Source organism: Alligator mississippiensis, chromosome 1, assembly GCF_030867095.1.
Source record: "Alligator mississippiensis isolate rAllMis1 chromosome 1, rAllMis1, whole genome shotgun sequence".
NCBI lineage: Eukaryota > Metazoa > Chordata > Crocodylia > Alligatoridae > Alligator > Alligator mississippiensis.
The window spans coordinates 196311381-196334247 of NC_081824.1; the positions used below are offsets into that span (position 1 = coordinate 196311381).

The 22867-nt window shown below is 41.4% G+C and overlaps 1 protein-coding gene across 3 annotated transcripts in view; it reads left to right on the forward strand.

The window, feature by feature from the left end:
* Positions 1–22867, forward strand: part of PLEKHH2 (pleckstrin homology, MyTH4 and FERM domain containing H2) — an 86773-nt gene that overhangs the window by 51126 nt on the left and 12780 nt on the right. For all 3 annotated transcript variants that reach the window (XM_019483259.2, XM_059718608.1, XM_059718605.1), the window contains 9 exons: positions 1051–1131; positions 5825–6004; positions 7017–7125; positions 11471–11583; positions 14507–14686; positions 15657–15754; positions 16147–16324; positions 17983–18138; positions 20923–21020. In XM_019483259.2, the coding sequence (XP_019338804.1) occupies positions 1051–1131; positions 5825–6004; positions 7017–7125; positions 11471–11583; positions 14507–14686; positions 15657–15754; positions 16147–16324; positions 17983–18138; positions 20923–21020 (1193 nt within the window). The remainder of the gene's footprint in view (positions 1–1050; positions 1132–5824; positions 6005–7016; positions 7126–11470; positions 11584–14506; positions 14687–15656; positions 15755–16146; positions 16325–17982; positions 18139–20922; positions 21021–22867) is intronic.

Sequence of the window (22867 nt, forward strand, 5' to 3'; positions counted from 1 at the left end):
CTATGTGATGTTGCAAGAGTGCTGTTTTTTGAGGGGATCGCAAAATGAAATGCTTATGCCAAATTACATTTCAAGAGTACACGAGCTGTAGGCATAAGAGTTAATACAGTCGTAAATTTAAGTAGACATGTATCAGGTTTCTCTCTCTCTCACACAATGAAAACAATCTGAAAGGACTGCCTATTCTCTGTTCTTCTATAAACATCTATACTGGGAAGCTTTTTCCTTTAACCATTTTATATCCAGTTCCTTTTTGATTCCCCAGAAGACATGTTGAGTTTTCTGCTTAAACCTCATTAGGGTGCTGATACAGTACATGAGAACATGCCTTAATTTAAACATGTGAGTAACCACATTTACTTCAATAGGGTTCTCTTTATAATATCCTCACTGAAAACAGTTATTTCAAAGTATCAAAAAATGCTGTGTAATATGAGGGACTATGGAGTATAAGTACAAATATATTACTGTTGACTACATATCATTAGTACAGAAATGAACTTCACTGCTTGGACCCAGTTCCTTCATATTTTACATTAAAGATAGCTCAGGGGTTGGCACACGAGGCAATTTTTCTCGGCACACCACAGTTGGCCCAGACTCTGGGCAGCTGCCACCAGCCATGGAGCCTGGGCTGCTCACAGCAGAAGGCAGAGAGGCTGCAAGCCCTGCTGAAAGCAGCCCAGGCTCCACGGCGGCAGCAGTGCCCCAGAGCCCAGGCCAGCTGTGGCAGGCAGCTGGGAGGCTGCAAATAGCTAGACTGGGTTCCCGAGCTCTGGCCGGGCTCTGTGGCAGCGGTGGCTACATGTGCACATCAGGGTGCGTGGCCGAGAAGGGGCTGCGGCAGGACAACCCCAGCCCTTCCCCCACCCAGAGGCACATGTACACCCACCACCAGCAACAAGGATTGGGCCCTTCACACCTTCCCTGTCCTCTGCCTCTGGCATGCCAAGTCGAGGCATAGGTTGAAGTTGGGTTATTTTTGTCAGTCTGGCCAAAAATGTTGCAGACCCCTGATATAACCTGTGTTTAAATGTGTTGTAATTTCAGGTGAAACATGGATACTCCAAAAGAGTGTGGTGTACTCTGGTTGGAAAAACACTGTATTATTTTCGTAATCAAGAAGATAAGGTATGTCTTTCTAAGGATTAAAATACTACAAGATAGCAAACCAATGAAAAGCAGATCCAAGGATGGATTTCAAGTAGCAGGGTACAACTTTGTTAATCTACTTGTGGCTTGGGTAATATATGCCCTTCCATCTCCTCCTATACCAAAATTTAAATTGGATCCAGTGTGGGTTTAGAGTGATCCCATCATATATCTGGTAACATGTGGCCTACCCTCTGCCCCCAGACTTAGGTTACACATGTTTCCTTACTCTTTCCCATTCTCAATAAGGGAAAATATAAAAGATACAGAAGGGGAAACCTTGATGTGTTAACATTTCAGGCCAGCCCTTTTCTTTATAGGCACAAGGTTCACCAATGCACTTTTTATCTCATTTACTTCTGGAAGCTGGCACTGTTATCCTCTGTCCTCACTGGAGATTGATCCAAAGATTCCTATGTTATCCTTTAATAGACAGACTTCTAAATCATATTCTTTATCCATGCTGTGCCTTTCCCAGTGGGAAAATCTCTCCCTTGCCTGCTGAGCCTGCTAAGATGGAACAGAGGACATTTCTTAAGGCATGTTCTCTCCCCTTGCTCCTTACTTCCAAGATATCGCATTCTCTCTGAGATTTTCAAGACATTCATATGGCCAAGATGGAGATGTTGGTGATGTCTCTCTAGCAGTCTTAATGAGCTTAGAAATATCTTATTTCATGCACTTAATGAAACTAAATAAACAAGTGACTTAAAAAAATATTAGAATTTAATTAAACCATTAAAATAGTACAGTAAAAGCTTTGTTATCCAGCATTTTACTAAACGGAATACTCTATTAACCAGAATTTCCACTATCCCCCAAGCCAAATCCTCACTTTAGCAACCGGAATCTTTGCCGAGTCTATCTGGCATGTGCATCAAGCCCTTCTAGTTGATATCCGCATGGTAGAGGGAGGAAAAAAAAAAAAAAATGTGGAGGGGGCTGAGCACATGCCCCTCCCCTCCCTGCCCTGGGCAGGAAAGTTTGTAGGGGAAGGGGCAGGGGGAAGAGAAAGGGATCTGCGTATGGCAGGGTGGGCTGCTTTGGGCTCCTCCTGGCAGGGGTGGCCGTGCTGCGCTCTTGTCTCAGATAACTGGAATTTTTAGATAACTGACACCCTGTACCCCACTCATGTTGGATAACAATGCTTTTACTGTACTAGCAAAAATAGCATAGAAAACCTGTACTGCTTCCAAGACATTAGTCTTATAAGTGAACATCTAACCATATCAAGCCTGATATGGATTTCAAAGGACTTTGGATCAAGCTTTTTTCTCTCCACCGGTCTCCCCTTTTTTCAGCTTTTTCCTCTGTTGCTACTGCCCACTGTTCTTAATTTAGAGGACTGGTGCCTCTGTACTCCGTCTTCTCTACTCAGAACAATAAAGTACAGTAGTAACTTTGTGGTCAAGTATTCCACTGAAGGCAAGTGAAAAATTAAACTAATATAAACAAATAGGCCATTTTACAAATAATATAAATAATAAGTAGTAATATGCCACCCCTAGGAATTTTCATTTTTAAGTATAACTGAAAACTATTTTACTAGATAGAAATGGGGTGGAAGTACAGGTCTTAAAAGTAGAATATGCCTTAAATATATCATAGATGCAAACATTTACAAAACTAATTTATTCTTAATATCTGAGGAGTTGCTTAACTGGAAACATAAAAGTGTGTTACATTAGAGCGTGGGTGTGTAGAAATAAAAAGCCTGTGAGGCATCCAGTGTTATAAACCGAAGTGGTTGTTATGTTAATGGAGTCCATCTGGTTAAAAGAATTCAGAAGAACAGCATTAGTATGTTGAAAACCATATATTCAACACTGAAGGAGGATTTCACTAACTGAAATCATCTGTCAGCACAGCTTCTTGTAAAACTAACTTGGGGTCCTGTACTTTAATAAAAATACTCTTTAGTGAATACTTCAATCTAGTGAAGATTATGTGTAACCAAAATGATGTTTCTAGACCACAAGATTCAATAGCCTTCTTCTCACAATTTGGCCTGTTCACAAAGTTATAAAAATATTACAGGAAATACAGCTACCCCACAAACTCTTGCCCAGATGAAGAGTACCCAAACCCTTTATCAGCAGAGTTAGCCAGTGCTTTTGTAAAAGAGGGCATGTCACCACATATTTAAAGGCAGGGGTAGCCAAGCTGCAGCGTGTGCGCCACAATTGGTATGAGCAGCCTCTGTATGACATAGCAGTTTAGGGAGCGGACAAGCAGCACAGCAGCTGATAGGGCAGGAAGCAGAAAGCAGAGCAGCAGATTGGGCATGGGACACAGGGCAGGAAGCAGAAAGTGGAACAATAGACCAGGCAGGAGAAAGGCATTGGAGTGGCACTTGGGAATGGTACAGGGCTAACTTGTGGTATGCCTGCTAAAAGGGTTGGCCCTCACTGTTTTTAAGGCATGGCAATCAAGATGATCGTCGTTCAAGAAGCCAATACTTTAGATCAGGGGGTGGAAACCTACAGCCCACTGGCTCTATTCAGAATGGCCTGCAAAGCCATTCTGTTTATCCAGCAAAGCTGGGGCTCCTGCACTGTTTTTGTGGGGTGCTTTAGCCAGGCAGCCAGGAGAAGCAATGTACCTTGGAAAACAGCTGGGTAATTTCACCCCACCATTCCTGAAGCATTACTGGCTACCACCCCATATCTGAACACATATTTTCAAACAAAATTAAGTTAATAAAGAGCCTCAACTACACCTGCCCTCTGCTGATCATTAAGAATCTTTCCAGATTAGCTTTAGCGAAGTATGCAGTACAGATACGTTCTGATGACTTGCCTCCTTTTGGCCTTAAGCCAGTATCCTAGCCCTTTTTGCTGGATCTTCCCATGGTATTGGACACATTTCATAGAATCATAGAAGTAGGGTCGGAAGGGACCTTGTAGATCTTCAGGTCCGACCCCCTGCCTGGGCAGGAGGGAAACTGGGCTCAAGTGATCCCAGCCAGGTAGGCATCGAGCCGCTTCTTAAAGACCCCCAGGGTAGGAGCCAGCACCACTTCCCTTGGAAGTTGGTTCCAGATCCTAGCCGCCCTAACTGTGAAGTAGTTCCTATGGATGTCTAGTCTAAACCTACTCTCCAACAACGTGTGGCTGTTATTCCTTGTTATCCCGGGGGGCGCTAGGGGAAACAAGGTCTACCCTAAACCCTTCTGGTCCCTCCTAGTGAGTTTATAGATGGTCACAAGGTCCTCCCTCAGCCTTCTCTTGTGAAGGCTGAACAGGGTCAGGTCCCATAGCCTCTCATTGTAGGGTCTGCCCTGCTGTCCCCGGATCATGCGGGTGGCCCTCCTCTGGACCCTCTCAATGTTGTCCACATCCCTCTTGAAGTGGGGTGCCCAGAACTGGACACAGTACTCCAGCTGTGGCCTGACCAGTGTTGCGTAGAGGGGGAGGATCACCTACTTGGCCCTACTTGAGATGCACCTGTGGATGCACGATAGGGTCCGGTTAGCTCTGCCGACAGTGACCTTGCATTGTCAGCCCATGTTCATCTTGGAGTCAGTGATGACGCCAAGATCCCTTTCTGCCTCCATGCTCCCAAGAAGGGAGTTTCCTATCTTATAAGCGTGCTGCCGGTTACTACTGCTCAAGTGCAGCACCCTGCACTTGTCCGTATTGAAATGCATCCTGTTTTTGTTAGCCCACCCTTGCAACCTATTCAGGTCTTTCTGCAGTCTTTCCCTCCCTACTAGCATGCCCACCTCACCCCAAATTTTGGTATCATCAGCAAATTTGAACAGGTTGCTTTTCACCCCATCATCCAAATCGCTGATTTGTAGACCATAAGATTGTGCTGACTCATTTAGATTGTTTACAGGCTGGTGTGGCAGGAAACTAGAATTGTTCTTTCAGAGACTCAGTCCAGTGCGCTAGGAAAATACATCTTACCCTCCAAAGCCCTGATCTACAGAAGTTCCTTAAGGCCCTTTATTTATTTTTTAACCTGTCAGACTCAATATCCATGCCAAACCACAGGGCAGGATCATAAGATGCTCTATGATCATGACCATAATGAGCAACAGTATGCAAACTTTTTTGCCAGGATTACTTTACCTTATCAAACAGCACCATCACTCAGGTATCCCAGTACCCAAATGAGGTCAGTATCTTGACTAAAGCAGCCAGCTGATGCTTAGGCAAAATGGACCTGGGATTGGTAGGAAGAATGATTGGTTTCTTTAAAGGTTTCAACACAGTATTGTTGTCCTTTGTCATCCTAAAGCTCTCCTGCTGACTAACACAATATCTAGTGAGCATAATATCCTGATGCTGCAGTTGCCAAACTTTCATCCCATGGCTGTGTTAGAGCATCTTCTGGCTATATCTTGAAATCCTCAATTAGGACTGAGATATTTAAAAAATAACCTGTTGCAATAGCTGTTCCAGATGCATCTGCCAACAACCTTCAGGAGACAGAAACAGATCTAGGGATAGACATGAAATCTTCTCACTTCTAGACCTTTCATTAGTCACAAAACCATGCTGCTTCTACTCTCTATGATTATAAACTGTACTACTCAATAATACTAAAAGAATATTATTGAATGAGATTTCCTAATTTTAAGAAGTTTGCTGCCACCATTTTATCAGTTCCTCTTCATTAGTAGAAAAGGGATAGTAAAACTCATGTAAGCCATGTTTATTTTTAGTTTCCACTGGGCCAAATCAAGCTATGGGAGGCTAAAGTTGAAGAAGTTGACAGGTCATGCGATTCAGATGAAGATTATGAGGCCAGTGGTCGCAGTCTGCTATCAACACATTACACTGTTGTTATCCATCCCAAAGAGCAAGGACCTACCTACCTTCTTATAGGATCCAAGCATGAAAAGGTAGGAAGTATACTCCGTCTCAAGTTTTAGTAAGACAGCTGAGATTATGGTATTGTGATATGAACGTTTCTTACAATGAAGAAGAAAAAAGTCGTGCCTTTTTTGTTAGAGCATCTAACACATGGCTTGATACAGCAAACTATGACCTAAGTTTTAGTGATCATAACAGTTAAACAAGACCCATAAGGCATCTGGAAAGTATCAGGTTTGTCTATGCAGGGAGTTAGTTAGTTTGCTACCTTACTTCACACTAACTTGTGTAGAAAAAGCTCTTAGTAGCTTTTTTTGTTGGGCTCCGAGATGATGTTACTGTCCATTTTCTGTACTAACTGCAACTTAGCATATAGGAAAGACTAACAAGAACAACGAGTGAAAGACACTGTTAAAGATTTCACATTGGGGTGTTCTGAAACAGCTTTATATCTCTTGCTCTGATTCCTGGTCTTAATTTCTTAGAAAGGGGGGGAAGGATCATTCATAAATGATTCCTGGGTATAGAAGAGATCTGAAATAAATCTTGCTTAGTTCGTAGTGGCTAATATTAGTAATTATAACAACATTTTCTTGAGTGGTGATGGGAAGAAAAGCCAGGAGAAACCTTGGCTTTTCAACAGGAGCATATGACACTGCTCTGATGTGGTAAGGGAACCTTTTAAGAGGTGGTTTTGTGAGTTAGTTCGTTTTAATTTGGTTTTAAGGCTTAATTATATGTGAAAACTAAGATAGGTGGCCTTTCCCTACTGAACATCTAGTTGCACCTGCCTCAAATGCATACTCTGCCCAAGACACACTGGACCATGTGGCTGTGTGGAGAAGCAGGTATGAAATCTGTATGAAGCTGTTGAGATCCTTCATAAGCACTATATTCATCTGCAGAGTTTTTCAAAAAGCAAATAGTTATTAAGGATGATTTTTTTGGAAATTTTCATTAAAATAATGTTAAATTTTATTAATTCTCTTGAAATATGTAGAAGAACTAGATATTAGCTCCCTACTTCTTTTTGTTTTTTAGGACACTTGGCTTTATCACTTGAGCGTGGCTGCTGGAAGCACTAATATAAATGTTGGATCAGAATTTGAACAACTTGTTTGCAAATTATTAAATGTAGAAGGTGACCCCTGTAAGTTCATTTTGATTTCCACACTAATCTATATACTGTCTATACTAATAAATATACTAATCTATCCATCTATCTGTCTGAGCAGTTTTACTCAGAGTATCCGTCTCAAACTTTACATGCTCTTTTCTTCATGCAGCAAGTTACGTCCATAAAGTTATAGTTTTAGGCTGCCTTTCCACAGCTTTTAATTATGTTTCTATAGTTGGGTGTTTTTTATTTAAGAACAACAACCAGACATTTTTATCATTAATAGAAAATCATGACCGATTAGAAATAATTAAAAATTCTTCTTTCACAGGCAAACAAGATGTACCAGTAACAAAGTTCTGAGCATTTTTGCTTGTTCTCCTCTAATTTTAATACACGTTAATCAGAAAAGTGACTAACCTCACAGAACTTTATGTCTATTTTAATGTACTTTATTTAATTCTTGATTATTTCATAACATCCTACTGATGGGGTAAGTTTTATTGGTTCTTTGTCCAGTATGACCAGGGATCTGGGTTTTCCATTTGCCATAGAAAAATATAGATTTTGTCCTTTAAAAGAGAAAAACATAGGAAACCCCACAGGTTTCCCCTTGCAGGCTGGCAGAGTTCCAGTCTGCAAGGGGCTGCTTGGGCTGGGGGAGCTGGAGAAGTCCAACCAAAGGCAGGGGGTGCCACATGCAGCATACACATGCACATGGCAGCCAGGTAGCATGTTGGAGAGCAGGTCCTGCAGCTCCCTGTGGGTAAGTCTATGGCTGGGCATAGATGGCATGTCGGGGCACACATGTCCCCCAGATTTCTGTACCCACAGCAGTTATGGGGCTGCAGCCTGGGCAGACGGGCACAGCCAGGAGCTGCCTCCATTGCCCAACAGGTGGGACCCAGTACAGGAGAGTGGAGCAGAGTGGCAAAACTCATTGCTGCTGCTGCTCTGTCAGGACTGCGAGGTGTAACAAAGCAGGGGAGCCATGCTGCTCTTGCCGCCAGCCACTTACACACTGGGTTGTGGCCCTACCCCGCTGCCACAGGCCAGTCAACACTGCCACTCCCCTCAGGCTGTGGCTCTACCTCAGAGGGGAGGTGGTGTGGGAGGCAGCACAGGTTGCCTAAGGGGAGCAGCAGCGGTAACTGGGCCATGGCAGTGAGGTATAGATGTAGCCTGGTGTGAAGGTGGCAGGAGGCGGCAAGGGCTACACAGCTCCTGTTTCTTCCCCCCCACCGCAGTTTGTTACTTCTTATGCTGCTAGTGGTGTGGCTGGCATGGGGGTCCCAGTGCTGGCAGTAGCAGCAACAAGCCTTGCCACCCTGCTTTGCCCTCCTGTACAGGGTCCTGCCTTCTAGGTTGCATAGACAGCTCCTGCTTGTGCCTGTCCGGCAAGGCTGCAGCCCTGCACCCACTGTGGGTACACAAATCTGCAGGGGGCATGTGCCCTCCCAACACATTACCTATAGCATTGCGTATAGTTGGGCACCCCCCCCCCCCACACACACACACTCCCCCACCCTGCCCCACATACTGTGGGGCGGGACACCAGTGGAGACAAGGGGCTGCAGGTTGGGAGGAAGGGGCCCCAGCAGGGCTGGGGGGACTGTGGGTTGGGACTGAGGGACACTGGTGGGGACAGAGGGCTGTGGCCTGGGAGTGAGGAGCACCAGCATATCAGGGCTGCTTAGCATCACAAAGCAGAGGTGGGGGGATAGCTGCAGCTGGACCTGCATCCTAGTGAGCAAAGGGGCAGAGGGAGCTCTGATTTTCTATGATATAAAAACCAAAATCAAACAAGGAACTCTAATCTGAACAAGCCAATATGGCTGCTAACGTGATGTCAAGAACACATATTCATTACACTTCATTGTTTCCTTGATATTTTTTTTTTTTTTTTTTTTAAAGGCTGTGGAAAAACAACACAGAATATTTTAGGGGTTTTTTTTCTGTCTAAATTGTTACATTAAAAATATTAATCCTTCTGGTCTAAAATCATCCCTGGTATAATTTATCAGGCATAAGGGCAGCTATGTCCAAATTAGATTTGTCACAGTAGTTTATCATCTATAATTTTTCCAGCAGTGAAGAATACATGTAGCACTTGGGTAGTTTCCTGGTTGCTGAGAATTTGATCTGTTCTACAAAACTACAATTACTTAGGTACTTAGGTGCATGAGCAGCTTAATTGTTTACTATCCAGCTGAACCCAGATGGATACAATGTAATCACATACTTGGTCACACAAAAATATAGACCAAGCAGGAAGCTGTTCTACATTTATCACTTTAATTTATTAAAAATAACAACAAAAAAAGCCCAGTCTGTTTTTAATCAAGGGCTCTGTTAATAAAAATCATTGTATGGCCTTTCTACTGTTTGTGTGCTTAGGCCTGTCAAAAGCTTCAGAATTTATTCTCAGATCTCCTTGATCTATAACAGTATTCAAAAGAAAGTTACCCAATGCACAAGACTCCACTATTTTTTCCTTTTTTGGGCAAATTATACTTGGTCTCCCACAGAGACTCAAAATGAGATGAAGTCCTTTGATTTAATGTATCCCCCTTCATCTGCCCAAACTCACAACTACATCCTATTCTTTTGCCCAAAACACTGCCATATTTGGTAATGGAATCTGGCTTTATAAATGTATTTGAGTAGCTCTTGTACAGCTGTGGATTCTGTCTTTATAAAAACTGCTCGGGTACCTGCTGATACAAACTGAGGCAAGCTCATTATCTTGATAGTAGTTGTGTTGAAGTCAATGAGACCGTGCATGGGAATAAGGATTATGCATGGGTTAGGGTTTTTGGGATCAGGTCCCAAATTTGTTGATCTAGGATCATGTCAGTGAGTATGGGGACTGCCTGTTTAAGCAGTCAAAGCCTGAAAAGCCTCTGTACCAGATTCTAGCAAGCAAAATTGTGTATTGCCTCTTAATGCAATCGGTAAAGAATGTGGTAGTACTCAAATCCTGCCATGTACATCAGCATTTTCCTCATTACTGTTATTATCTAGGCAATAATCTGTCATTGTAACATAAAAAGTATATATGGTCCATTAATGTAGTCCATGGCATACTATCATTTTGAATCAACTCCTACAAGTAATGTAAGAGACTTTGAGTTCTTGCAACCTGCAAATGCAAGCAAGTTAAATCACATTTTCTTGTGGACAGATTCTTGCATTTGCTTTTGCTTAGTCTCTTGGGTCAGAACTATGAATTTTGAAACTTTATTACACAGAGGTTTATAATACATATTTTTCTAAACACTGTGGAGGAAACTTATTGTTGGCAAATGAATGCTGGGTCATAATAGACATGCTCTGGAAGGCAGGGGCACTTTAGTTAGTGCAGCTCCAAGAGCCAGGCTCATTAAAAGCACCCAGAGTGTCACGTGTTTCACATGCCCCATGCTGAAGACTGGTGGCAGGGCACTTTGAACTAAAGCTCATTGAACAAACATTAGTTTAAAGCACCCTACCGCCATTTTTCAGTGCTGGGATGCCGATACGCATGCCACTGGAGTCTATAGGAGCGCCATAATTACCATGCTCCAGCAGACTCAATTAATCAACGTGCTATAGTTACAGCGCATTGGAGCGGCCTCCCTGCATGTGTATAGGAGCCCAATGAGTCAAGTGAAACTGAGTTGAGTAATTTGCAAGTAGAGATGTTTTTATTAGTCCAAATCAAGGTAATATTTCCATTAAGTAGTCATTAGCCGTATCAGCCAAGCAGCAATCTTATAAATTAACCAGGTTAGATTTTGTTTAAGCAGGAGAACCCATTCTTTCTCTGCATAAGGCAGTTTGATGTTTCAACAGCTGGTGCGCTTTCCCATGCCTATTAGAATATGATGATAATAGCAGTACCCCTTTCAACTCCACTGCAAGACTTCATAAGATGTTTGAAAGAAACAATGTACATTTTGCTCAGCAATTAGGTACAGATATTTTTAAATAAAATGAGATGAGTGGTTGTTTTTCTGCTAGGTCAGTATTTTGTGGCAGTTAAGGGAACACTGTATTACTGGAAGCTTTGATTTTTCACCTGAGATAACTAACATGATATTTTTACAAGGAATGATAGTTGTAGTTAACTGTCCATAATGAAGTCTGGGTATTTTGATTCTGATTACCACAAGTTGCTCTGAAATTTCAAATAAATTAAATATTGGTTTTCTATTAAACGCATTTTAAAAACATTGTTATTTACTGCAGAAATGACGACACTTTACTGATGAGCAAAGTGATTCATGTGATATAAAGTCAGTTGGTAAAGTTTATCAAATCCTATGAGATTTTTTTTGAATGACAGGTCCTATGTAAATTTAAGTTCATTCTTGCAAGCTTTATATTATCTGTTCAGCTTCTCAGATATGGAGACACCCTACTCTGTGTCACAGCAAAGAAGGAATTGCTTCCCCTCTTACAACACTGCCATCAGAAGCCCTACAGACTGAAGCAATTAAATTATTTAAGGTAAAATTCTAGTAAATGTTTCTTTTTTAATTTTTGGTTTTCTTTATTCACTTGGTGTGTGTGCATGTGCCAGGAAATCACTGGTAGGGGGGAGAGTAGCTCAGCCTCCAAGCTAGTTCAACCCTTTGTCTTTCTGCTGAGATTAACAATAAAGTTGACAATTAGTGGGTCTTTGGATGAGGACCATCACATTCATGAACTACAAAACATCTGTCAGCTGGTTGAATCTTCTGAAGTGTTATTTGTCAATTAAATTTCAATAATAGAAATCCAGATGAATTGTTTTGGTTATTTTCCCCCAACCACCTATAGATATGGAAGACTTTAAAAAAAAAAAAAAATGTTGGGAAAATTGCAAGAGAGAGGACAAAGTTACTTAGGCAAGAAAATATTTGAGTAACTTAATTACTGACCTAGATTCAAACTCACATGGAAGGAAGAGATTCTATAATTTCTTTTTATTTTATATATAACTTCCATGTAAGTTTGAATTTAGACTGTGTGCATGTGCGCAGACTTCATGTAAATATCTAAGCTGAAAATATGTTGTTATTTCTGGAAGGGTGTGGTAAACAAATATGTATTTAAAATATGATAGTAGTAATACAGTAAAGACAAGGGTCAGTCAGAAAGTAATGCCTCCTATTTTCTCAGCCAAATATTGAAAAAAAAAAAAAATTGCATAGAACATTTGTGCATCTCAGCTATTTTTCAACATAACCTCCTTGGTCAGTGGCCTTTTTCCAAATGATAAACAAAGGACATGCATCTCAACATCATACAAGGTTCATTCAGAAAGTAATGCCTTCTAACTTTCATCTGCTAAGCAAGACATGGACATGGAGGATGTTCTTCTTGGTGACTTCTCACCCAAAAGGGGCCACAGTAAACTCAAAGGTTTATGTCAAGACCCTGAAGAAACTAAAACATATGCAAACAGCCCACTCCAGAGACAAGTCTGATGTACTGCTTCTGCAGGACAGCGTTCCCCTATACAGAATGGATGGACTATGCTGCCCCATCCTCTAGGCAGGTCCATCCTTCAGAGATCCTTCCCCCTCCTGCACAGGCCCACACCCACCTCTCCTACAGCAAGCCCATGATTATATCCAAAAATGGATGATTCCTCCCTCTGCCCACAACAAACACAACATTGAATTCAAAAGAACCAAAATAGAAAGCTCCTCCATCCCTTACTCAGTCCCCACTGAAGGGCAGCAACAAAGAATGCCCAGAGACATTGCCCTTCAATGGTGCCCCAAGGACCAGGAAAGCCTCCTGTTCAGGTGGCCAAGATGGTGCCTTGGCTGGGTCCAAGAGGAGGAAAAGATTTTTGGGGGGGGGGGAAGGGGGCAGGGAGGGTGATGGTAGTAGTTCTTCAACCCGAGGAGGCCTGTCACCTGTCTGGGTTCAACAGTAAGTGCACCACAGCTGTGCTTCAGGTAAGATTAAAGGACTAACAAGTGAATTTAAGATACAGGTCTTGATCCTACAATTGCTTGTACACATTGATTGGAGGCCAAAGCCTTTGAGGAAATCCTGATCCCGCTGATGTAACAAAATTCCTGTGGACTTCAGTGGAGTCCACTTCATAAATTTGGTTTGCAAAAAAATTACTACAACTAAAGATTACTACTATTTACTAATGATAGCTGCAGAGAAAGAGTATTTTACTGTCATTTTTGTGCTCTGAAGTGAAAATTAGAAGTTGGAAGGTATGCTTACTGGATAAATACCCTCTATGTATTTTGTATGATCCCAATATAAATATTCCCAAGAGCAAGTTTCCTTCCGTCTGAACTGAGTGAAAAGGCAAATTGGATAGCTTTTTGTCTAGTTCTTTAAAGGGATTGAAGACATGCTCCATCTGTTCGCTGTCACTGGCAAGTGAACTTTTCAACTTACTTGTTTAAAATGCCTGGTTTGTCTTAAAGAAAAACATTCATTTTGTTTTACTCATCCTGAAGCATGAAACTTGAAACAGATTGGGAGGGGAGGGGGACATTTCCTCAGCATAAGTAAGCAAGCATGTATTTGGAAATGATGGTACTCTGAATTGCATTTGATATAGCCTCAGGTGGTGACCATTTTGCTACAACGGGACGACTTACGATTTATGTGATGCTGCCATTATTTAAGCTCTATGTTGTAGGTTCTAATAAAATAAATTTTCAACTGAATTTAGAACTGATTTGTTAATCAAAATTTGGGTTCAGTTGCAGTTATTGTACTTTTAGTTGCCATTATTCTACTTCTAATTAATTGATTTTTATTTGGGCAGAGCCAAAAAGACTCAGAGCAACTTATAATAAAAACAGGTAAAGTAATAAAACATAAAATGGTAACCCAAAGAATGCCTGAAACTTAACCCCACCTGCAAAAAGCAGACTTGCATAAAGAGGTCCTTTACCACTTTGGGAAGCTATCTAGGTTTGGGCTCTGGCAGGTCCAGGGGCAGGGAGGTCCAAGGCTGAGGAGCAGTATACAAGAACAACTTCCCACATGTTTTGCCTAACAGACCATGATGCATAGATGGTATTTGCAGGCCATTCTTAGCATGCCTTAGGGATCACAAGGGAGTAGAAGGCTAACTAAAATTAGCCTTTTATGCCCAGCTATCTCCAGCTAGCTTGTTCATAATCTAACTTCCATACTTTTACTTATTAAAATAACTGCTTACAGATGAATTTTTAATATGTATACATGAATTCAATGTTCATAAAACCAAGAGAATATTTTTATTGACTAATTAGAATCAGTTGTACCATTACTGTACCACCTCTCCATGACGAGATTTGCCTTCCTTCTCCCTCCTCCCCCTGCTAATCTGTTTCTATATCCATTCATGATGTTTTTAGCAACTTTGTTCATTTGTTATGCAGCACCTCTGTGACAGGATTACATATTATTATTTTATATCCAGACCTGCCAGTTGTTTATAAATGCTGCAGTTGACTCTCCTGCCATTGATTACCATGTATCTTTGGCCCAAAGTGCTTTGCAGATCTGCCTCACACATCCTGAACTTCAAAATGAGATCTGCTGCCAGCTCATTAAACAGACAAGACGACGACATCCACAGAACCAGGCAGGGCCAATACAGGTAACTACCATTTTCTTTTAATAAGAGGATCTGTCACCAGAAATAGTCACGCAGCACAAGGAGCTGGCAGAGTTTTTTCCTGAGCACTTGTGCATTGGAATGGTAGTCCAGTCCTATTCCTGTAACCAGCGGGATTTTTATGAAAATAAGTTAGGCATCAGTATTGTTTCCTTGCTGGAATGACTCAGCCCAGGTTGGCAGCAGGCATTAGGACCCGGCCACTACTGCTTCTCCCCATTGCTTACCTGCAGCATTGTGTGTGAAAGCCGTACTCCACCACAGCCCCAAGTGGTCCCCTGGAACATGGCATAAAAGGGGCTCTCTTCTGCTATAACCCCAGGTCCCCGACTGATGCAGTGTAAAGAAAGCTCCCTGCCACCAAAGGCACAGCTCTGCAGGTCAGATCCAGCCCATGCAGCATAGGTTGCCAACCCCTGGGCTAAGTGATTTGATCGCAACCTTTGGCAATGCACCAAGTTTGAGTACATAGTGTTTTTGGTGTAATTATTGTATAGTCAAGCAATTAATGACTGCATCACAAGTCATGTGTATGATGGAGCTGAATTAGAGTTGGATAGGCAACCTTTATTCATGTATTTCTTAACTTCTGTGTATTTGTTTGACAAATTTAGTGTTCTTTTAAAGGTAGAGTTTTTGTACAATGTAATCTGTAAACGACACTGTACTCAGTGCCCCATTCAACTCCTCCTCCCCCTCCCCCCAAAAGAAGAAATGCACTAGTTGTATGGAAACAAATAAATATACATCAGACTTCTAATCAAGTGATATCCCAGTGTACTCAAACTTTTTATCTGTGTGGTTTCAAGCTATTCCATTCAGTATACAAGTGTTCCTCATTGTATTTGGTATCTGGCCCAGTAAACTATACTGTTGGCCAACTGCCACAGCAGGAAGTTATCTTACTTTGTAAAATGCCTAAAAAGAATTGATGTCTTTTTTTTTTAACCAGGGTTTGCAGCTATTAGCTCTCTGTGTTGGACTCTTTCTTCCCCAGCACCCATTCCTCTGGCTCCTTAAGCTTCATTTAAAGAAGAATGCAGATTCCAGGTGTGCCTAAATAGCATTAGCTGATCAATCCCTCAATAAATCTTTCTTTCATGAATGTTCAAGAGCCTCTGGGGGATGCTTAGAAGCAACTTATGACATATTTGTGAGCAAATACTATAAAAAGTATAACTGGAACACATAGCCCTTCCAAGTGATGCACAGAAATTATCCTTTGTTTAGCAAAGACAGTAATTATGCAAAACATTCCAAACCATATTTATCCAGGGTATAATTAAGTTGGTTTCACTCGGCTTACACTCTTTGTAACCCCCAAATCTGTTGAAATCTTAGATGGAAAATCCCTCCATTTGGCTTTTCTAGTGGATTTACTCATATCTTGGCACATACAGTATCAGTTTATGAGACATGCCTTGTTTCCATTTTTGTTGCAGGACTGAATTCGGGAAATATGCAATTTACTGTCAGAGATGTGTAGAAAGAACCCAGCAGAACGGGGACCGAGAAGCAAAGCCATCAAGAATGGAAATCCTTTCAACCCTTCTAAGAAATCCCTATCATCATTCCTTGCCCTTTAGTATTCCAGTTCATTTCATGAATGGCATATACCAGGTAGGGCTCTTTCATGTGATGTGAAAATTAAGCTCTTTTTATCATATTTATGAAAATAGTGCATGTGACAAGCCAAAATGAAGCGGGACAAACTGACCACATAAAAATAACTGACTTTTGTTGTGTCCCCTTTTGTCAGTGAAAGGGATAGAATACTTTTAAGATTTGATCAGGACTTCAGAAAAAGCAAAATATCCTTAAGGAGTCTAAGAAATTCAAAATCTATCATTTACTTGGTCTTGCTAGGCACCTGAAGTCACTTACCTCATTGAAAGTCTTGAGGCACATGTGTAATTCTTACTATCCTTAATAGATGACACCTGCATTCATTACACACAGAATACATTGCAGAATCTTTTGGACTCTGATGTAAAAAGCTACCGAATTCTGTGGGAACCTTTCATTTTATTTACATGGGCACTGGTGAAGTATTTTGTGCTTAAAGATATTCCTAACAATTGGAGCTGTTTGAAATTCTCTTAAAGTGTTTTTAACAGAAAATTACTTTTCAATCGTAGGAAAAAAATCCATTTTCACTTGGTTTTGGCATATAAAAGCTGAAAAAGAAAATAATTTTTCTTAACTTCAGGGTAGGAACAGGACTGGATCTAGTATCTTAGCTATGAATGTCAACATGTACATACAAGAATTTTGAAATAATGTAATTATGCACTGAGTGGGTGTGACCAATTAACTGCTTCCTCCTTTTTTTAAGCACAGTGCAGTCTTCATACAAATTAAGACTCTCTTTCTCAGTTCCCTCCCTGACATGTTATTGCTGCCAGACCTTGATGTTATTACTGGGGTCAGCCATAGGGGCAGTCTTGCTGACAGGGCACAGCCCCTCAGGACCAAGACCCCTTTGGGACTCATAGCATGCAGTCACAGCAGGTCCACCTCTCTGCAGTGTTCTTCAAGAAGTTTGTTACTCGTGCTCACAGGCTTCCTTCGGCCAGGCTTCCTTGATCTCTGCCACATCCTTTCCCATACTAACTTTTTCCTGAACCTTTTCTTGAATCTGTTGGATAGGCCTTGTTCATTCCCACCCTTCCTTCCGATTTGCTTACATCTTAGTCATACTCCTCCTCCAAGCCTACTTACAACATCAGCTTCTCTTCCAGGAGCTGTGCTCTCCACTGCTAGAATGCTTCTGCCCATTATTGTTGAAGCTCTTCCCTTACATCTTTCTAGGGGTGGTGCCTTCTAAGGCTGTTTTATCACTCTTAAAGGGCCCTACTACATCTTCCTTGTAAGATCAACAGGGATCCTGGTTTTCTCAGATTTAAAAAAAAAAAAAATCTCCAATTTTCAGTTTAAAAACGAGTAACCCCCGATCCACATGTTGCAATTTAAATGAAATACCACAAATTATATATTTATTTATTCATGGTGTTTCATTTTAATCATAGAATAATGTGAATTGGGGGTTACTTTTTTTAAAACCGAAAATTGGGTTTTTTGTTTTTTGGTTTTTTTTTTTAAATCAGAGAAAACCAGGATTCCTGAAGATTAAAGGGTTTAGTGGTATAATCATTTTATTCTATGGGGAAAAAAAAATCTCTTGCCTTCAAAACTATAAATCGTTTACTAACCTCTCACTTTATGGCCATTATGTTTGATATTTCTGAGAGTTTTGGTAATTCAGAGGTTTTGTTTAGGTTGTTGGGTTTGATGCCTCTACTACAGTGGGAGAATTTCTGTACACCCTCAACCAGGACACAGGAATGAGGAAGCCAGCCCAGTCAGGATTTGCTTTGTTTACTGATGATCCTTCTGGCAAGGATATAGAGCACGGTCTTCAAGGAAACATCAAGGTAAACAAAATCCTTTAATGAGCTGCATTTATTAAACAACAAAAGTATCTTAATTTTGCAGCAGTGTTTTCAGACCATTTAAAGGAAAACTTATTTCCTCGTTAAAACCTTTTTTTTTCCTTCTTTCTTCAAATTGCTTTTCCTCTTTGGCATGTGTTTAAAAAAAAAAAAAAATGACAAGAAATTTTAGCTTTTCAGTCATTGATATAGTCAGTGAAATACATTTAAAGGTATTGTGTGGGGCAGTAAAATCGTTCAACGAATGCATGACGGGCTAAGGAACCTTTATTCTCTGGAATACTGAGTTGTGAGCACTGTGATTACTAACTACAGTAGGGTTACACTATGTCTGGGTTTTCCCAGACATGTCTTCCTTTTGGGTCATCTGATTTCCATCCGGGTGGTTCAGGGGTGGCGGGGAGCTGTGTGGTTGGGCTGGCAGCACCGGGATGGGTACCAGTGCTCACAGGGGTGGGGTGGCCAGGAGATGCTGCATGGTGGAGGGCTATAGCCAGGCCACCTGGCACAGCACAGAAGCCCTAACCCAGGGCAAGGGATGCCATAAGCCTCCCCTGCTCCTCCTCCCTCCAGCCATACTGGGGCCAGACTTGCTTCACTGCTGCCTGCATAAGTCCGAGCCACCACCATACTCCAGCCCAGTTGAGATGGGAGCAGCTGGGGGACCCCTTTGGCAGAGCTGGGGTGGCAGGGGGTTGCAAGTTGGGAGTGAGGGGCACTGGCAGGGCTGGGGGGACTGTAGTTTTGGAGTGAGGGGCACAAGGAGGGTGGGCGACTGTGGGGCAGTGGTTGTACTGGGGGGCTGTGGGTGAGGAGCAGCAACAGGGATAGGGAGCTGCGGGTTGGGAGTAAGGGGGCACCAGCACAGCCCAGGGGGGCAGGGGGGAGGGTGTAACTGTGGCTTTATTTTTGTTTTACATTTAATTTCTGAGGCAATAACACTTGTTATTTACTCTTAACAATTAGAAACTGCACCCCCCCCCCCACAACAGGTGTCCTGTTTTTTGGAACTCGAAATTTGGTAACCTTAAACTAAAGTTTGTAATGCCTATTTAATGGGGCCTAGCAGTCTCCTCAGTACAGCTCTTAGGAGAAGGGAAATCACGATCTGAATAGTCAGTAATACTGATGAGACTTCAGACCTATAGCACTAAAAGATTGCAGTAGAAGTTTCCAGATTCAGTTTAACTGTTGTAGCTTGTACTGGACTAGTTTCTATTTGTTCCTGGGGTAGGACACGTATCTGTTGGAGTACTCAAGAGAAGAGGATTATAGCCATATCAGCAATTTGGCAAAAACATCAGAGGGTTCTTTATCCAAATACAAGGAGGAGCAAGTTTAAGTTTCAGGCCAAAAGACTGGTAGAGTTCATCTTATTATTATTTTCTGGATTTTGAGCTGCTTTAATTATCCAAACTACCAAAGATAAAATAAACAACAGGGAGAAATGAAACAGAGCATATTCTATATTTTTGTAAAATTCTTTGTAGTTCTTCACCCAGTACTTGTAAAAACTATGATTGCTTAGCCTCTGGGAGAAGAGAGTATTGTAAAGTGCTGTCAAGCAGCTTTATTACTGTCTTCTGGCCAGTGTGCAGAGCTATGCGGATAGGTTCCACATGGGTTGTACGCATCTGTATAGAACAAGGGTGCTCCACCTTCAGCCTGCGGGCAAAATGCATCCTGCAGAGCCATCTGGCGCACAGAGCTCCCCACAAGTCAGGAAATATGGTAGTGGGGGAGCAATGGCCATGAATGCAGCCAAATTGCCAAACCCCAAGCCTCATGGCCAGTCAGAGCTGGGCCATGCCCTTTCCATGTCTGGATTGGGGACAGGCCATGCCCCCTGTCTGCCATGGGGTTGCATTGGAGCTGGGCCATGCCCTTTCTCCCTGCAGGGCTGCATTGGGGCTGGGGCTGAGTCATACCCCCTCGCCCCACAAGAGGCTGGGCTGCTCCCCCACACCCCTCCATGCAGCTGGATGGTGCCCACTGCACCTACCCTGGGCTCTGGAGTGGGAGCACTAGCCAGATATGACCTGGATGGGCAGTGCCCAGTCTACCTCGGAACAAGGTTGAGCACCACTGCTCTAGAAGATAAGAGACCTTGGAGTATCCCATCTCCTACAAAAAGCATGGGCATGGAGGTTATGATATGGAAGACAAACAATACCTATTAACCCCATTTACTGATACTTATCATTTATTTCAAAGGTATGTGCAGTTTATAGCTCCTTTTGGAATCTGTTAATATTGCTATTGACTCTTCCAAAGGGGGGGGACACAAAATAGCTTAGATTAGGATTGTGCTCTGGAAACAAGAAACTGGATGAGCCTCCAACTCATGCAGAAAATTGACTAGTAACGGAATTATCTATACCATACTGCATAATTGCTTCATTTTTCCTCTCATACAAGTGGTTAGTTCGATTAATTATAATACAAATAGTTCTGGATAATTACATATGCATTGGTGGCTGCTAAATTGTGTGCCTTGCCTTTCTGTGTAAGCATTTAATGGCCAGGTTCCAAAGTTAATGTGTGTTTGCAGGGATAAACACAAAGCAACAAAAGCTGCTTTTTAAAAGCCTCAACTAAAAACTGCCTGGAAATGTATCTTTTACAAGTTTAAAAATTCAGGCAATGGTAGTATCTAAGCTACAATCACTGAATAGTTTTCATAACAAACAGACATTTTCTTTCAAAAATCCTGGTTTGGCAAGTTGCTATGCAGCTGAAATTTCCACTTACCCATTTTCCTCCTAGATCTGTGACATTATTTCTAAATGGGAGCAAGCCTCCAAAGAACAGCATCCTGGGAAGTGTGAAGGCACAAGAACTGTTCGCCTCACCTACAAAAATAGGTGTGTACTACCGAGTATAACTATCTAAACACATCTTGTGAATTTTAATTTTGTTCAATGTATTTTTGTATCTGAAAATATAATGGCTATCATATCTCACTCAGAAACATTAAAATAAATATGGAGATCGTACCTTTTGTCAAATAGATTATCCTACTCCTTAGTAACCTTCATATGCATCTTAATTTTTTGTTTCTCTCAAGATTAGCTGTTTGAAAAGTATGGGCAACATAAGGCATCAAAAACATCCATTCTTCCTAATTAATATGTTTAATTTCTGAATCAATATGCTGTTTAATTGGACATCCCTTTCCTTATTTAGAAAGCACTGGTGCCTCCTCACTACTCTGCAAGCTATCTTGCCCTTCCTGAGCCATCCTTCAAAACATGTTCATGCCTTGGATGCTCCCATTTATTGTGAATTAGCTGTTGTCTTCTATAGTTTCAGCTCTGCAATTTAAAACCATATTCAAGGGCATGCAGAGCTAGTGTGAATGGAATTTTACCATATAGCAGTTGAGCCCAATCAGAATAGAAGCAGACCCCAGTGAGTGATGCCCCTAGCAGTGGGAGGCTTTCAGGTGTATTTGGAGAAGAGTGTGGCTAAGGTAATAGACCATTATTATTTGCATGGTAAACACTGCTCACAGAGATCTGCTAACCAATGCAGTAAGAACATCAGCCCAAAGCGGTATGCATCAGAAGTTGTTTTCTCTCACAACTTAGATGGTAAAACAGTACTGTCTAATACAGGAGTCTTCTTTTCTACTGTATATTGTCCAACACAGGAGTCTATTGTATTATATACTAGTGTTTTATTTTAAAAAGTTTGTCAGTAAAGCTTACAAGATTGAGGAATACTTTCTGTACCAACTTGCAGCCTATCTTGTATTGACACTTAATGATTATCAGCTGCTAATTATGCCAGTTAGTAGGATATACATACTTGAAACTACAAATTATTTTTTTTAAAAACCTCAGATCTCCAGAAGTGAAAATCCACTGTACTAGTATGCACTACAGTGGATTTGTGTTACTTCTCTGGCCTTTTTTGTCCCCCAACAAAATTATGCAAGTAAGAAGACTGTGTTAATAAGAGCACTAGGGTTTGTGGGAACTAATTGTAAACAGGTAAGGTAAATCCCAATCAAAATATGGTATGACACTTCAGTTTACTCTGCACATTTTTGTCAGCTCTTAAAGGCTCACTGGCAAATAAAAAAAAAAAAAATATATAGAAATTGCTGTTATTCACTCACATATTATGCCCCATTTTGCCATTATGCTTGATCCACATCATGCAAGTAACAGTTAGAAAATCCCATGCAAAAAGAGCAACATAACAAAAAAGTTCTCTTTCTATTTGAGATGCAGCTGAATGAATAGTCTAATATGACTTAGAAAAAGGCAACCATTGATCCTTCTGGATCATTGTATATGTGTGAGAGGTCACCAAGACCTTCAGTGCATACACCTAGGGCAGGAGTATGGAGGAGTGGAGGCTGCCCAAACCTTCTATCCCCCTTAGACCATTGAGACAGAATCCAAAGGCCAGACTGAGTCTGGATGCCGATGTTTCAATGGCTATAGTTAAATGGATGTCTGGGAGTTGAACCCAGTTCTCCCGCATGGCAGAATAATACAACAGTTAATGACAGTTAACATTTTAACTACACCTCAGGAAAGTAAAGTGTGCTTATTAATTTTAAGCCACAAAAAGCTGTATGTAATTGATTGTTCACTGGATTACAGAAATGTTTTATAATTTGAAACATTATGATAAATTATCTGTTACAAGGAGAAATCTTTTTCTGTGTATTGCTCAGCTCCCTTGCTCTAGTTGGATC